Source organism: Nestor notabilis, unplaced genomic scaffold (genome assembly GCF_000696875.1).
Source record: "Nestor notabilis isolate BGI_N333 unplaced genomic scaffold, ASM69687v1 scaffold7571, whole genome shotgun sequence".
Lineage (NCBI taxonomy): Eukaryota > Metazoa > Chordata > Aves > Psittaciformes > Psittacidae > Nestor > Nestor notabilis.
In genome coordinates, this window is record NW_009915057.1 from 1 (window position 1) to 16455 (window position 16455).

Genomic DNA, 16455 nt, shown 5'->3' on the forward strand with positions numbered 1-16455 from the left:
GCCCTCGCCACTGGAGCGCAGGGATTGATTCATGTATTGTAAACCAGTGATGATCAATCTGTGAAATGAGGGGGGATTGTGATTACAGCTATTCAAGCAGTCCTGTAACTTTCAAGTAGCTCTTAACTAGCAAGATAACTGTAAGTTACAGAGGCTATTCTACATTTTGGGTCAGTCTGTACTCCTAACTTTGAAAGCAAGTTAAATCAATACTGCTGGTGCAGCTGTAAACTCGCCAAACTCCTATCTTTGAGAAGTGGTTTTCAACTTTGCCGCATGATTAAATCTAGACACCTAAAAAGCTGTAAAGATAGAGACTTCCATGTAGTGTAAGTCTACTAACAACACTTTCAGGTCGTGGTGGTTTTGATGAACTTCTTAAGAGTTAGGTCACAGCCCAGTGTTCTGTCTACCACAAGCTGAAAACACTGCCAAGAGGAATACTTACTACAGAAATAAGTTAAATACATGCTTGTGTAATTTTCCATGAATTTAGCTATTCGGGTTTTGTTTGGTTGTTTTTTGTCTCAGGTTGTAAGGGAAGACATCTTTACATAAGACAGTAGATGTTTGGAAGGAGAATACACGTTGACACAATTCAGTAGTTATGGCAAAGGATAAGAAGAAAGATGGCAAGAAGGCAGAAAAATCTTCACGCCCTTCTATTCCTTCACAAGAAATTACAGCTGAGAGTAGTGCTACAAAGCTGACAAGTGTGCTGACCTTGGTGAATGAAGAAGAAACAGGAGCAAGTCCAGTGATACAGGATAAGGAACCAGAGGAGGCAGAGGAACCGCCAGTCCCAGATGTTCCTCAATACTACGAGGAGCCTATTCTTACTCAACTTATTGTAAAAAGGTATACTTGTTACACATACATTACTGCAGTCAGGAATTCTAATTTAAGTATCTCTTGTGTACCTAGTGTCATACAAACACAGATTTAACTTTTAATTTGAGGCAGTGAATAGGGTTGTTCAGAGCTAATAACCGTGATACCTTATGAGTGATACATGTGGAATTCTGCTGCCTTCTTGCATCCTCAAGTGTTGCTGGTGCTCTCTACCTGCCAAAAGCTTCATTCTTTTAGCTTGTTCTCCTATGGTGAAGTTTTGTCTAAGTATGCAGATTGTGTGGAAAATGTAGCTATGTCATGTAAAGTTCAGTTGTTACTGCATTTAAATGTTTAGGGCTGCTCATATCTCTTAAGAATATCCTAAACTGAGGAAGCAGGTGAATAGCAGTGTTAGCCAAATCCTTTGGTAGTTCAAGGGGAATATATGTAATGTTTCACATGACCAGGTTGCCTAGTTGTAAGCTAGTAAATCATAGAATGGTTAAGGTTGGAAGGGACCTTAAAGCTCATCTAGTTCCAACCCCCTTGCTCTGGGCGGGGATACCTCACTCTGGACTATGTTGCCCAAGGCTTTGTTCAACCTGGCCTTGAACACTGCCAGGGATGGAGCATTTACCACTTCTCTGGGTGCCTCACCACCCTCACAGCAAAGAACTTCTTCTGTATATCTAACCTGAACTTCCCCTATTTAAATTTGAACCCATTGCTCCTTGTCTTATCGCTGCAGTCCCTGATGAAGAGTCACTCTCCAGTATCCTTGTAGGCCCCCTTCAGATACTGGAAGGCTTCTATGAGGTCTCCACGCAGCTTCTCTTCTCCAGGCTGAACAGGCACAATGTTCTCAGCCTGTCTTTCGTACGGGAAGTGCTCCAGCCCTCTTATCATCCTCATGGCCTTCCTCTGGACTTGCTCCAACAGCTTCACGTCCTTACATGCTTCCTTTTTAAATCTAGCCATGTGTCTTGTTTTCTTAATTGAAAGAAATATGGGTTTGAGGCAACACAACAATTATGTGAAATACTACAAGAAAGGTGCAAAGATTTTTAAATTTTGTTGTAGTTTGTTTCTCTACACAAGAGGCAGCAGCTGGCTTGTGTGTAAACCATGGTAAAGCAAAGGTGACTTGTTTTATATAAGTTGTCATTTATGTCTACTGGCAGTAACAGGAAACCTTCATCTTTAGTTTGTTTTTCTTGTAGCTATGAAGGTGAAAAAGTCCATGGATTATATGAAGGTAAAGGATTTGCATGTTTTGAGGGAGGAAATACATACAAGGTAAGTGTATAAAATAATAAAATAGTAGTGGATTAAATTCTTTCTCTAGAACAGGCAGTCTGCTTCTGTTAATGTAGGTGGAAGTTGAGCACTCAGAATGTGTAAGCATTAAAAGCTCTTCATTTGAAATGAGTAGTTGGAGGATGACATTAATATATAATTCTTTTGAAGTCTTACAGTCACTGTAGGCTTTGGTTGTGGTCAGAATAAATTTGCAAACAATGCTGTTCTCTTTATTTTGAAGGGCATGTTTTCTGAAGGCCTTATGCATGGACAAGGGACTTACACGTGGGCTGATGGAGTGACGTATGAGGTAAAGTGCACTTCCATTTATAACAGAACACAATTACAGCCAATTAGAGGTGTAAATTCAAGGAAAGTAGGTAAGTTGCAGTAATTGGTACAGTGCAGCTGCCTACTGCAGAACTATGGCAGTGGTTTCAGTCACAGGCCTGACTTCTCCCAGACAGTTGGTCATGTTTTTTTAAATGTTGTAATTTAATTTTTTAGGGAACATTTGTTAAGAATGTGCCGATGTTTAATGGCCATTATACGTGGAATGATGGCAGCATTTATGAAGGATCAATTAAGGATGGAGTTAGGCATGGATTTGGATTTTTCAGGAGCGGTACTCGTCCTATTTCTTACATTGGCTATTGGTGTAAAGGCAAAAGACATGGAAAGGTAAGAAAGAACACCACATGAGAGCATGGTCTTCTCATCTGCTGTCCACATACCTTTTGGAATAGCAAGTGTTCTTGTGCAGACGTTTTGCAAAAATGTTTCATGCTGTTGCATGGCCTTACACTTTGTAGAGATTTCTTTTTTCTGAGGATCTTCTCTGGAGTTGTGAGTGCCAATTAAAACAATTGGGGTGTGATCTTTTTGTGCTAGAAGGGATGAACGGTATCTGAAAAGAATTATTGGTTTATTATGTATTTTGTCCTTTATGCTGCTCCACAAAGATGATGAAAGTCAAAAGTGTTGGCTGCATCAGTAGCCACATAGCAATGACAGGTCAATTAGCTTCCCAGTAGTGACAAAGTAATCCCATCTCCCAGATGTGTTAAGCAGACTAAGTATGATAATTACTGCCATATCTAGTGTAAGTGACATCTAGTTCCAACTTGTTAAAGGTATGTAGTGCTTTTATCTGTCTCTGTTTTATGCATCCAAATTGAGAAACTCTTCTGGGCCTGACATCTTGAAGACCGATGCTCAGCATGTGAGGAAGATCCATTCTAATAATGAGGGGGGTTTTAACATGTCATTAATGACACATTAAAATCACAAGGGCTGCAGTGGATTATCACCAGTGCAATGGTCTGTCCAGTTTGTTCAGAGAGGAAACTGTCAGATAGAGAAAGAGCAATTAACGCTGTAGACTTATCATTGGAAGTTGAATTCTGAATGAGTCAGAAAACTGATCTCCCTCAGAGTGCCTGCTGTGATTAAGTTGCCAAAGTTAGCTTTCTGAAAGTGTCTCCAAGTACTTTGAAAAACATGGTAGAATTTGATGTAACAGGTTGGGGTTGGTTTGGTTTTTTTTTTTTTTGGGACACCTGGTCTTTTTTAAGGTCTTAATTATTCATCAAAAGAGATTGCTTTTTAATTTTATCACTTCAGTTGCTTTCACTGCAGGGTCTCAGTGTGGCTGCAAGTAAGAGCATGATTATGCGTGTCTGATGTAACTTGTATGCAGTGTTTTATTAATGTAGATGAATATTTAGGTATTTAAATTGACTATACTGTCTGTTTCAGGGTACCATTTATTATGACCAGGAACATACCTCTTGGTATTCAGGTGACTGGGTAAATGATGCCAAAGAAGGATGGGGAACGAGATGGTAAATGTCATAATACTCATTCTTCATATTTTTTATTTTGCATGTATTATCATACAGTTTCTCCTGTTGTTTAAAATGGATACAAATGCTACCATTTCATAGTAGTGTGTACCTTCTGTAGTGGAATAAATAATTTTACAAGACGCTTTATAATAATAAAATAGACCTTCTCTATAACCTACATTTTTATGTTGATGTATTTCTACTGCTCAGTCCTACAAAGGAATGTCTGAAAACAAAATGCAAAATCAGGTTTGGTAAACCACAAATCAACATTTAAAAACAAATAAATTATTTGAATAGATGGAGCTACTTTTATGAATGGATGAATTATTTGTGGAATTATACATAAAAGAATACTTTGATTATCTATGGTGAAGACTGTTTGGAAAAAAAGAACTGGTTAATATTTTTACAGTGATATATAAGTTAAAAATAGCAGGTAAACAGTGGGTACAATCAAACCTTCATATTTGTGTCACAGTGAGGCAACTTTCAAATTAATGCTTGTATTTAGCTTTAATAAATTCTGAATTCATTACCAGTGAGGTTTTGTATAAACCTTGCTTTCGTAAGATCCACTTAGAATTTAGTATGAGTGAGTCATTAACTTTTATTATTTTCTTGCAGCTATAAGTCTGGAAATATCTATGAAGGTCAGTGGGAGAAAAACATACGTCATGGAAAAGGAAGAATGAGATGGTTGACAGCTAATCAAGAGTATATGGGACAGTGGGTGCATGGCATCCAGGTAGTAATTTTTTCCCCAGAAACCTCTTTAGTTCAGCATCTGTCCATTGCTCTAGTGAAACTAGAGAAGGGAGTTTTGTGCAATATCAAAGGAGCTTTATATGATTTTTGCCAGTTGAGATAGTGTAAGTGTGCTCTTTATCTTAAGTTGACGCTCATAAGAAGTCTGCAGTATTCAGATTGTTAAGGGGCTGTTGACTTAGTCTTACGAAATAATAATTTAATGGAAAATATGAACCTTTTTCTTTAAAAGTAAAAGAAGTCAAAGTTAAGTGTGACTATACTCAGCTTGAGATATGACTTCAGCAGTGAGTATATGTAGCAATTTACGTTTGTGTCACCTGTGAAATATTAGACCATGCTGTTAAGGTTTCATGATGGAAGAAGATGATTTCTGGCATTTTCTGTTCCTTCCATTTATTATTCTGTTGGAAAAAGAGTGTGAGCTATTTCCTCTGTCTTTTCACCCTGCACAAAATTATTAAGGAGGAGTCCAGCTTCTTGAACATCATGGCTCTGCCTGGCATGGTGTTCCTCACCTGCCTGTTCAGCCTTACAGCCAAAAGGATTCAGGCAGGAAGGATGTCTTTAGGAGTCTTGTTCGTAGAGCTTGCTCAAGTATGTGTTGATTTAGTGTATCCTCTGAGCACTTCTCCCATGCACCTTTGTAGAATATAGTTCTGAGGATGGCTTGAAGTACTGCAGCTGTCAGCTGGGTGCTTTTATTTGAGAGATTTGCCAACTATGACTTAAAGGTGGTTCTCTTTTTTCGAAGTCTGGACTTGTAGCAGTAGTAGCTTCTCTGGGGATGTTTGGTTTTTCTTAAACACACAAATTGTTTTTCAGCATGGGTATGGCATCCACATCTGGTTTTTGAAGAGAATGCCTGCGTCTCAGTATCCTTTAAGGAATGAATACATAGGTGATTTTGTAAATGGGAAACGACATGGACACGGGAAGTTCATATATGCCAGTGGAGCAGTGTATGATGGTGAATGGGTTTGTAACAAGAAGCATGGCAAGGTAAGTATTCACAAACAGTAAGACAAACTACAGACAACACCAGAGGAGTCAATTCTGCTCTGTATGGTAGATCTCCAGATCTCTGTACAGAAAACTACATTCATTATGCATGGAATGTTTCATTATGGACGGAATCCCAGCATCATGGGCTGAGTCTGCTGAAAGCAGTAGGAGTCCTTCTAAGAACCTTGCTGGGCCACAGATTTGACTCTGTGGTTAGATGCATGTTGTGTGTATAAAGAAATATATTTTGCTGTGAAGATTTTGAATGTAGTAGGTATGTCTGGATTTTTGCAGTGGTTGACTTTTCAAAACCAAACAGATATATAGGCAATTTTTCATTCCAGCAGGGTACTTCAATTAACAGATGACAAAGTACTTTATAAAAAACGGGGAGGAAAAATTATTTTGCTTTATTTTATCTCATGTATTACACTGTAGCCAAGATTCTTAAAAGGAACTTTGATTAAGAGCGTAAGTCTTAATTTTGTTAATTTCAATATAAATCAAAGATCATAATCTCTCTATAGGGCAAGTTTGTCTTCAAGAATGGTCGTGTTTATGAAGGAGAGTTCATAGATGATAACATGGTGGAATATCCTGCTTTTCTAGTGAATGCAATGAATGTGAAAGGGCTGAATTCCATTTGCACAGAAAGTCATTTTGACACTGGTAAGCAGCTTAAGAAAACAAATTCTACTCAGTTGACATTTTGTTTTTACTATAATGTGAAGCTGTTCATACTTACTCAAGAGCCAGACATATTTCTTCAAAGAACTTTATTAAACATGGGAGTTATAGAATCATAGAATAGTTAGGGTTGGAAAGGACCTTAAGATCATCTAGTTCCAACCCCCCTGCCATGGGCAGGGACACCACACACTAAACTATGTCACCCAAGGCTCTGTCCAGCCTGGCCTTAAACGCCTCCAGGGTTGGAGCATTCACAACTTCCTTGGGCAACTATTCCAGTGCCTCACCATCCTCACTGTGAAGAACTTCTTCCTTATATCTAACCTGAAGTTCCCCTGTTTAAGTTTAAACTCATTACCCCTTGTCCTACCACTAGATGACTTTTGCTCCCATACTTCTTGTTTCCTGCACATGACACTGTGAGTTGATTGACACATCCACACTACATCTTGTAATGCTTTTTGAACACTCTTGTCTGAAAGTTTCATAACTTACATAAATTCTGCATTTCCTTTCGGCTAGGGGTTGGATTTGACAAAATTACTCTTCAGTTATTTATGCTGTTGATTATGAAATCTCTACACCTCACTGTAAAGGAGTCTGTTGTTCTTAGTTTGAAGTCACTAAGATAAGAAGAATTAACATATGTTTCATTTTCCCCCTCTCTCTGTGTATATATGTATATTTAACTTCATTTTAGTTTATTCTAATTTATTTTATTTGCATGGTAGAAAACACCACAATCATCAGTGGCTCAGAAGATACTTCTATTCTGGAATTCAGTACTGAGTTGGATATATCTTTACTGCTTGACTTGTTGCCAAAGGAAGAGAGATGGGAAGAACTGAAACAAGTAAGACTTTATTGTTTGATATCTTCAGTTTTCCTCCGTGGTGTATTTCATGTTATTTCTGGTTTATTTTATTAAAGTAACTCATTTCATTAAGGAATTATTTGAAAATCTGAAGGCCATGAAAACAGAAGACCAAAACGAATGAATAGACAGTATTGCCTCTTCCTGAGCTTTCTTCGGAATACAGTAAAAAAAAAAAAATGTTATATCTGGAAGGGCATTCGACAGCTACCTTTAGCTACTGTGAGGTTTGTCTGCTGACAGACTAATTTATTTTTATTGATCATCAAAAAAAATATAACTGCATTTGAGTAACGCCATCATGAATGCTTAATCAGGGATATCCTCTTTGAAGTTACAAGATGAAAAGAATTATATGCCCAGTTATAGGATCAATATGAACTGATTCCTACTTGCTTTGAGACGATGCTGAAAACATATCCTGCTTTATTTAGGTAGAATTTGCTGTGTTGAGGCATATTACGGAACTGAGAAGAATTTACACCTTCTACAGTAGCTTAGGCTGTGATCATTCTTTTGACAACACCTTCCTTATGACGAAGCTCCAATTTTGGAGATTTCTGAAGGACTGCCAGTTTCATCACTCCAACATAAGTCTTGCTGAAATGGATCGGATATTGAGCGGTTTGTATTTCTGTTGTTTGGGGTCTAAAATCTAGGAACTGTAAGAGTAAACTGTGGAGAGGTGGAGTGGCAAGTTGTACTCACAGCTCAACGCCGGTAGTTAGGTGTCCCTGAGTGAGTACCTCTGTGCCTGTGACTTCTCAATGGATGCATTAACACTTACTGGGTGGGAAAATGTAAAATTAAAATAGCACTTAAAAATTTGTTCTAAAGAGCCATCTATTCAAAATTTGTATTCACCCCTAGTCTTGCCTTTACTATTACATGTAATTTCAAGAGGTCTGAGAAAGAGAAGAAACAAATCTTTCAGTGCTTTTAACTTTGGTTTGCATGTAGTGTGGGGTTTTTTATTTCCATAGAGCCAGTTAAACAATCAGTTCCCTTTTAGACCAGCAGCAGAAGCACTGTGGTGTCCCTACTATGTATGTAAATGGTTTAACTCCAACTTTGCTTCCCCTTTCATTCCTATATGCTGAGTGGATGTGTTTCTAGAAAGAGAGAATTTAATAGAATTCAGCTGTAGGTGGATGGTTCTCCCTTGAACTGCTTGTTTGGAAGTGATGCTGTGTCTGGTCTGATTCTTCCAGCAGTGTTGTTTCTGTGTGATAGGTAGAGATGGAGAAGCATTTTAATGTACATGATAGCAATATAGATTTATTTATTCAAATTTTTTAGGTGAGAAAACACCAGTTGAGGAGATACATTGTCCACATGAGACTTTACTGTTCAGAACGTTTTTATCATACCTTATTCGCCTAGCATTTCATATCTATCGTGAAGAACACAAGTAAGTTTTTCATCTTAGAGTGAAGTTGATTTCAGTGTAATGGGTTTGAGTCTTCCCAGACAAGAGTATTTTTGTTTCAACTGTAGAGAGAACAGTCCTTATCTGAGTAAGTGTTTCTTACAAATGATGTCCAGGAACGTTATTCCCTCTGCCTGTTATGTCCAAGGTAAGTAACAGTATTTCTTCTGTGCAGAAGTCATCAGTTAGTACCACACACGTCATAGTTTTACTGTAACCATTTATTTTTTCCCAATTTTTAAAGGTATCTTATTTTCTGAAGAAAGATGTACAGTTTTGGTCATGAACAGCTACATTGGCAAGTGCTGGGAAATATACAGAGCCTTTTGTAGGCCAAGTACCAGACCTCCATTTGAGCTCACGATGAAAATGAGGCACTTCCTTTGGATGTTGAATGTAATAACCTCTATTTCTTTATTTTGTGTGATTACAAAAGCTTTATTTGTTCAGTTTATATGAGTGTTTTAAAATACTCCCTGTGACTTCTGCTCAGTGGAAAAGGTAGGAGTGATATGTTATTTGTAGAAACTGTGCACCAAATATTAATGGGACAGTTATTCTACAGAAATGATTTATGTACTTGTGCAGGACTGAATTCTGACTTTGTACTGATAATTTCAAATAACCAAATCTTAAAACACATTTGTCTAAGCGAATAAAAATATTTTTGCTTCCTTCCCCCCCACCCTGTAAAGTGAATATATGGAAATGTCTTACTGGTAGAACTCAGACTGGCACCTTCTGAAATAACACAGTAAACCATTTTAATAATGCGTTAATTTAATATACTGCAAGATGAAGATGAGATTCTTTACTAACATTCAGTAATTCAGGGACAGATCAAGATTACACTGAAGCTAGGGAACAGTTCCCATTGATAGGCCTGGGTTTTGATCACTGTCACTGTGACCAAAATCCAAGCCTTTTTTCATGGAAAAAGTAAATGAGTAAAAATATCAGATGGGAAGATAGTGAAAGCTCATAAATAAAAATTAGAAAAATTAGAAGTTCTTTCTTAACACTGTTTTTGTAGTCTAGGAAGAATTTCCATTGACTTCAGTAAGGCCAGAACTTAACTTTGTCATTGATTACCTACATGGGAGTATCATAGAATAGTTTGGGTTGGAAGGGACCTTCAAAGCTCATCTAGTCCAACCTCCGTGCAATAGGCAGGGATATCTTCAACTAGGTCAGGTTGCTCAGAGCCACATCTAGCCTGGCCTTGAACATCTCCAGGGATGGCACATCCACCACCTCTCAGGACAGCCTGTGCTGGTGTTTTACCACCCTCACTGTAAAAATCTTTTCCTCATGTCCAGCCTGAATATTCTTTCTTTTAGTTTAAAACCATCACCCCTCATCCTGTCACAGCAGGCCTTGCTAAAATGTCTCTCTTTGTCTTCATTTAAGAACTGAAACCTAACCCTAACCCGTCCCTTTTTAAGAACTGAAAGGCTGCCTAGAGGTCTCCCTGGAGCCTTCTCTTCTCCAGGCTGGATAACCCTAACTCTCTCAGCCTTTCCTCCTAGAAGAGGTGGTCCAGCCCTCTGATCATGTGAAACCACTAGAAACTTTGACACAGGATTTAAAGGGAGTTAGATTAGATCCATGTGGGAATGCCTTGAGTGCTGCTAACATGTAATGCTTACTCTTACCCAGGATTTTAAACTTCTCAGCAAACAATTAACTCCTTCAAGACTTGTGGAAATACTTGTCAAAGGTGGTCCCTCTGTGCCTGGTAGCAGTAATACCAACCTGGAGCTGGAGGTGTGTATGGATGAAAAGTATCATACTTCATAGCTACAGGAACAATTAAAATTACTTTTAAAAACTGTTGCAATTACTGTTCTGTCTGCTAGGCAGGAGGAAATTAATTTAGTAAGAAAATAGAGTGCAAACTTGAGCCTCTGTTTCTGTCTTCCTTTTTTCTGCCTATACCTTCAAGCTTAGCTCATGAACTTCTGTATTTTTTCTTATTACTTTACTCTTTACTCTCAGCATTCCTGACCATAAAAATAACCCTTAAGAGTACCATAACCCAGAGGGTGAAATACCATTCCTAGGAGACTGCTGCTAGTAACAGATCCATCTGTGGCGCAGTTGCTTGACAATATGTGTATACAGTGATTACACAGGGATGAATGTCAGCACTTCCAACTGCCAAGGTTTGCACTGGAAATATTAAGATGTGTTAATAATTAAGATGTGAACACACTGATCCTGAAAATCTGGAGATCCAAGAAACCTCATGTGTTAAGTGCTGCCACCTCAGTGAGGCAGAAGACTCATGCTGCCTGACAGCTGGCCTGCTGCTGAAGGCCTTTGCCTTTAAAGAATTGGCTCTGACTTGGTGATGGTCTGTTGTAAATGGCTATATTGACTTTATTATTTTAAACAGTGTCTGATAAACTGAACGTGAGTGTAACTCTTACTGAGGGATTCATTATTATACACCCATTCCTCGGGGTTTCTGGAAGCACTGTATACAATTAAACATTTTAGGTCATAATTAATAATTTGTTAGGGAAATGTCTTGTAGCTCCAGATGCAGCAAAAACGTATGCAGTATTTTATTTCAATAGTGATGTGTATAAGGCATAACACAGGATTTCACTCCTGAATTTTTTGAGCTTGGGCTGTTTTCAGTTTTTCTTCAGAAGAAGGGATGTTTCACTGGATAAATGAGGCCAGCTAGGCTTCACAATCAATCACTTTTGAATTCTTTGCTTGCTCAGGTACATATTAACTGCCAGATAATGATGGGATTTTGTAAAAATGAGTGAATTAATCACTGTGTTTGTTTAACTCTAGTTAGTTTTTCTGGAGTTTGTTGAAGCAATTCTTGCCTGTGCGTTGGTGTATGTTACCAGTGATATGATTAAGGAGCAAGAAGCTCATGAGAATGAGAGCAGAAGTACCTTTAGAACAGATGTTCTCTCCAAGAAAACCACATATGTATCTGTGTTCCCAGACTATTCTCTATCCCAGGTAAAGTTGATACAGACCTGTCAAATATGTCCAATGAGAGGGTGAAGTCCAGCCCTGCAAATACTTTGTGTTTCCTGAACATAGAAACCAATTTCCTCTTTTTGCATGAACAGTCATTTGTTTGGGTCCTGCTGCCTTTCCTGCTTGCTGCTGCCTTCGATTGTAACATCAGTATAGAGAGTTTTAACACATTTGCACGTTTTCCTAGTTAACTCTAAATGCACATAAGGTACTTGCAAGTTTTCAGTGTTTGAAAGGGAATTGTCAGATTGGTTGACCGGTGGAAGATATGCCTCTTCTGCTTTAAGTCAGATGTCTAAAACTGCCCTGTAAAAATGGCACTGCAGTTGTTTTATGTATCAGGGTTCACTGTTTCCAGCATTTAAGCTATGCTCTTTTCTTTTTGCTGGACACTTGAATAAGGATTTTGTCAGTTATAAGATGCTACCTGTGCCACTGGTGCAATTTAAATGTACAGGGAGTTGGAGGCATGAATTAGAATTGTTATTATTTGGAATTATGCACAAGATGGAAGCATTTTATTAATTCAAAGATCATTCACAAACACCTAATTTCACACTCTCAGTAAACCAGTAGTGCCACTGAACACCACCGCTCCCATTCCCTGGTCGATTGTTCCAATTCTGTGGAATCTATTCCCTTGCATCACTGCAAGAATTAATGCAGCTGCATAGTGAAATGGTCCAGTTAAAAAAGTCAGATTACCAAGACCGAAAGAAAATCTTAATTTAAAATGTACTGAAGGTAAAATTCTTCTTGTGTTTCTCTTTTATTAGTGCATGTACAGTGGAACTGTATTTGGTACAGACATGAATGATGACATTTCTGAGGCACCTGAGCTTTACTCGTCGTCTTCTAACAGAAGTTTCATATCACAGGAGGAATTAAAGAAACACGAGGTATGTAAAAAGCCCAAGATGATTTTAAATTAAACACAATGTGTTCCCATGCCTGGATGCATGTATGAGCCTAGAAGTGGTGCATTGCCTGCCATTGCTAATAAAAGCATTTGCTCCCACACATGCACTCAGCTGTTTTTATTTACAGTACTGGCTGGTAAGTTCTGCGTTAACTAAAACAGGAGTGAACAAAGCTACAGTTTTATCTTGTCTCGCAAGGTGGGGAATGAGAGGCTGGGAAGTGGGCAGACAGATTTAAAAAGCACTGGGGAAGGCAATATAATTCCTAAAACAGTTTCCAGATTTTTTTTTCAGCAAACTTCTTACCTTCACTGCCTTCATAATTTTGTGCCCAGTGTATGACTGTAATGAGATTCTTGATATTCCAGGAACAAATACACTCTGTTTGAGCTCTGATTTCAGGGTAAGATAGTAGGGATTACTGTTTTGTACTGGAATAATGGAAATCAGATAGACAATTTGGAAACTTCTTAGCTTTTAGAAAATATTGCTGACACATAAAAAATAAAACTGTGTTTGACCTGAGTTTTTGGTGAGACTGAAACATAATCAGGCTGCAGAAGATGCTTGGGGTGACAGTTGGAAAGATTGCAAAGCATCGGTCTCAGATATACTCTTGAATCTTGTTCTCTTCTTTTCGCTTAGTGTTCTTCCTAGAGTATATTCTTGTAATCAGGAATAGCAATTAATTATTGTTTCCTCAGGACCAGATGTATGTAGAGCAACATGTAATAAGAGAGGGACATGTCTAAGAATAGGAGCTCTCGTTCTCTGTAGTATCTTTCACTGGCTGTGAAATAGGATAATCCTAATTCCCTGGCTGGTATCGAAGGTGAAGCGTTATGACCAATTTGCTAGTACTTGAAAGTGTGGAACATGGTTGCCATTGAAGTGTTTTGAATAGGTATAATTGCAGAATGCCTTTGGTTGTCAGAATGCTTTGTAAATAGGAATTTGCATGATTCAAAAGGACGTGTAATTTCACTTTTTAAGTTGGACACAAGCCCAGGCATTTAGTAATGGAATTTTAAACTTCTTGACAACCACAGAGACTTTCTGAAGACACAGAGCATCCTCTTCAGGAATTGCTACTGGGTGAGTACTGGAGTTATAAGCATCTCTATAAGCAGTGGTGCTAAAGGAGATTCACTCTTCCTATAACTTAAGAGATGATTAAAACAGCATCTGATCATTGAAACAACTGGATGCATTGCAGTACAAATGGTAGCTGTGTTCAGTTTGGCAATTACAACAAGGTTTATGTTTAGCTTTCCACACCTGCTATACACAGATATCTGGGCAAGTTTGAATCTCTGAACCTTTTGTGCTTTTTAATTGAAAGCTATTGCATTTTCCTTAAAAGTAACTTAAAGGCTTTTTTTAAACTAAATTCTTCCTGTTCTGTCCCACTCATTTGGGCATGGAAACAGGAGATTGCAGTTTGCACTGTCTCTTTATTCAAACCAAAATTTTCCTCAGCACAGAAGTATTTCAGGCACAGGTCTAGCTGTAAGGTCAGGTAACAATTTATATCTGTTTGTGCTGAAGATGAAACCTGATATTTAACATACAGAATTACAGACTGAGTACTTTTAATTTTCTTTCTTTGCAGTACCAGATACTACCCTTTCATTTCACACAACTCATGGAGATACCATTGTTCCATCAATAGTTCCATCATCGTTGAGCTGGGATGCAGAAGAAGAACAAAATATGTGTCCAACAAAGGAATTGACAGGTAAGGCATTCCTACTGTTTTAAGACTTAACACAAAAAATCCTTCATAGCTCTTGAATGGGGGAATTTTAATTGTATCTGCAGATTGCAGCTTGTCACAAGAGGGCAGTAAACAAACGTTAATTCTGGAGGAAAATGTTTAAAGAAGATTAAATGTAGTAATTGAGATGTTTAATAACTGACTTAAATAGTTTCCCCAATTTATAAACGTCACATATTATTTATAGGGCATCTAAAGCTGTAACTTGTATTTACTCCATGAGAAGTTCAATCTGCAAGACAGCTTTTTTTTTTTTTTTTTTTTTTTTAATGTCTTGGACAAACAGAAGCTATGACTGCTTTTATTAAACTTGCTTAGTTTAGTTAATGTAAGAATTATTATTAATGATGTGCCACCATTAGCTGGGATTAGGTTAATGAGAGGCCAACATTCGTGCAGAAGAGTAATCATAGAATAGTTAGGGTTGGAAAGGACCTTGTATGCTGAGGCTAGTAACCTTTTTATACCATCTGGCTGTTCAGCAGATCTCATCTGGGTTGTTTTTTGTGCTTATTAAAGGTTTTCTAACAGAAAACAGAACCTAAACCCTAAACCATAGATACATAAGGATCTTCGTGTAGTCGTCAGCTCTTTCACTGAAATCTGGTGACTGAAAAGTTAGTTAGAGATCTGATGGTTCCTTCAAAAACCGACTCTACTTTTTGATAGTAGTGACAATTGGATGCTTGCATCCAGTTCTGTTCCTTCAGGTAGTTGTGTTCATTCCTCCATTCCCCCATGCACAGGAGTCACAACTATTGAACTGTTGTCAGATTACTGCAGAAGACACTTATCATAGGATTAAAGGGGAAAGTTGATATTCTTTTGATGCCATCCCAGGGACAAGTCACCCTAAACACCTGCAAAAGGGCCATCCCCTTTCACATGCCTCAGTTAAAAGTTTCTCACAGTTGTCCTCTCCTGTACCATGCAGAAGCCAGACCTTCCTATTGCAGAGTATCAGAGCTGAAATACTGTAGCCCAAGCCACACTTGGAACAGAAGTGCCCTCCTAAATAAACATACTTAATTTACATGTTGCAGGTGAATCGCAAGTAGCCAGAACTGAACCAGATGAGCTTAGTCTGTTGGTGCATCAGGTGCAGATCTTCTTTACAACTAAGCTCTTTCCTGCTTACCAGCATGAGAAAGTGCTGTGGGAAAAAATGAAAGAAAATCGAATACGAGATGCTGAATTAGCTGAGCTGAGAAAGATCAAGGATGAGGAGCTGGCAAAGTGAGTTGTGTGTCTTATCTTGAAGTACTGTTATCTCTTCTACTAGCAGAATTACTGAAAATGAAAAACGTGCTTTAATAAAGCCGTATAGCATAGTCTAACTGGGAAACAACATCCACGTGCAATAAGCAACATGCAGAATGTAACTTGTGACTTCTCTTGCTGTCAGGAGTAACTAATAGAGGCTGCTTTGAGGTTACAGAACTACTCACTCTCTGTTAATTCCTGGCACTTGGGCCCTGCTCTGTGCAAAAGCAGTTTTTTCACATTCTATAAGGCAGAGTTGAAGTGGTAACTGGACATATTTTCTGTTTCTCTGCAATATAACAGCTTATACTGGTCATACTGTGAATATAGCTGTAGTTGCTTAGCCAGTATAAATCTGTCTCCCCAGTTTTGCACTGCATTGAATTTAAACTTTGTTCACTTAGAATTATTGCTGGCAGAGAAGAGGCAAAAAAGCAAGAAGCAGCTGCAGCACCAAAACCATCTGACCCCAAGAGCTCAGATTTTAAGGAGTCAGAGGAGCCTGGCGCAACATTAGCACCTGCTTTGAAGGAAGAGGCACCCAGAGCAGCATCCCCAGTTGCCAAGATGCCTGCTGGCAAAAAGAGAAGGAAGAAATAAATCATCTGATGAGACCTACTGCAGCTTGAAGTAAGTAAATACTCTTCAAATAAGTTAAAAAAACAAAACCAAAACAACAGCAGAAGAACCACACTTTTGCAGTAAGGTCTAAAATACAAGTATGATAGAACTGTATGCAC

General features: G+C 38.2%; 1 protein-coding gene across 1 annotated transcript; it reads left to right on the forward strand.

Annotated features, from left to right (window-relative positions):
• Positions 1 to 607: 607 nt before the first annotated feature.
• Positions 608 to 16315, forward strand: LOC104401415 (radial spoke head 10 homolog B-like). The gene is made up of 19 exons (XM_010023933.1): positions 608 to 858; positions 2055 to 2130; positions 2375 to 2443; positions 2641 to 2814; positions 3892 to 3977; positions 4608 to 4728; positions 5574 to 5750; positions 6281 to 6422; positions 7175 to 7296; positions 7752 to 7941; positions 8617 to 8728; positions 8815 to 8894; positions 8991 to 9142; positions 10406 to 10513; positions 11558 to 11734; positions 13725 to 13770; positions 14288 to 14413; positions 15496 to 15688; positions 16120 to 16315. Exons 1-19 carry the CDS (start codon positions 608 to 610, stop codon positions 16313 to 16315), a joined length of 2598 nt encoding a protein of 865 aa, XP_010022235.1.
• The last annotated feature ends 140 nt before the right edge of the window (positions 16316 to 16455 follow it).

Coding starts and splice junctions, on each gene's coding strand:
- LOC104401415 (XM_010023933.1), top strand. CDS start 608: ATGGCAAAGGATAAGAAGAAAGATGGCAAGAAGGCAGAAAAATCTTCA. Junction 2,444..2,640: donor CTGATGGAGTGACGTATGAG/GTAAAGTGCACT, acceptor TTAATTTTTTAG/GGAACATTTGTTAAGAATGT. Junction 8,729..8,814: donor ATCTATCGTGAAGAACACAA/GTAAGTTTTTCA, acceptor TTTCAACTGTAG/AGAGAACAGTCCTTATCTGA.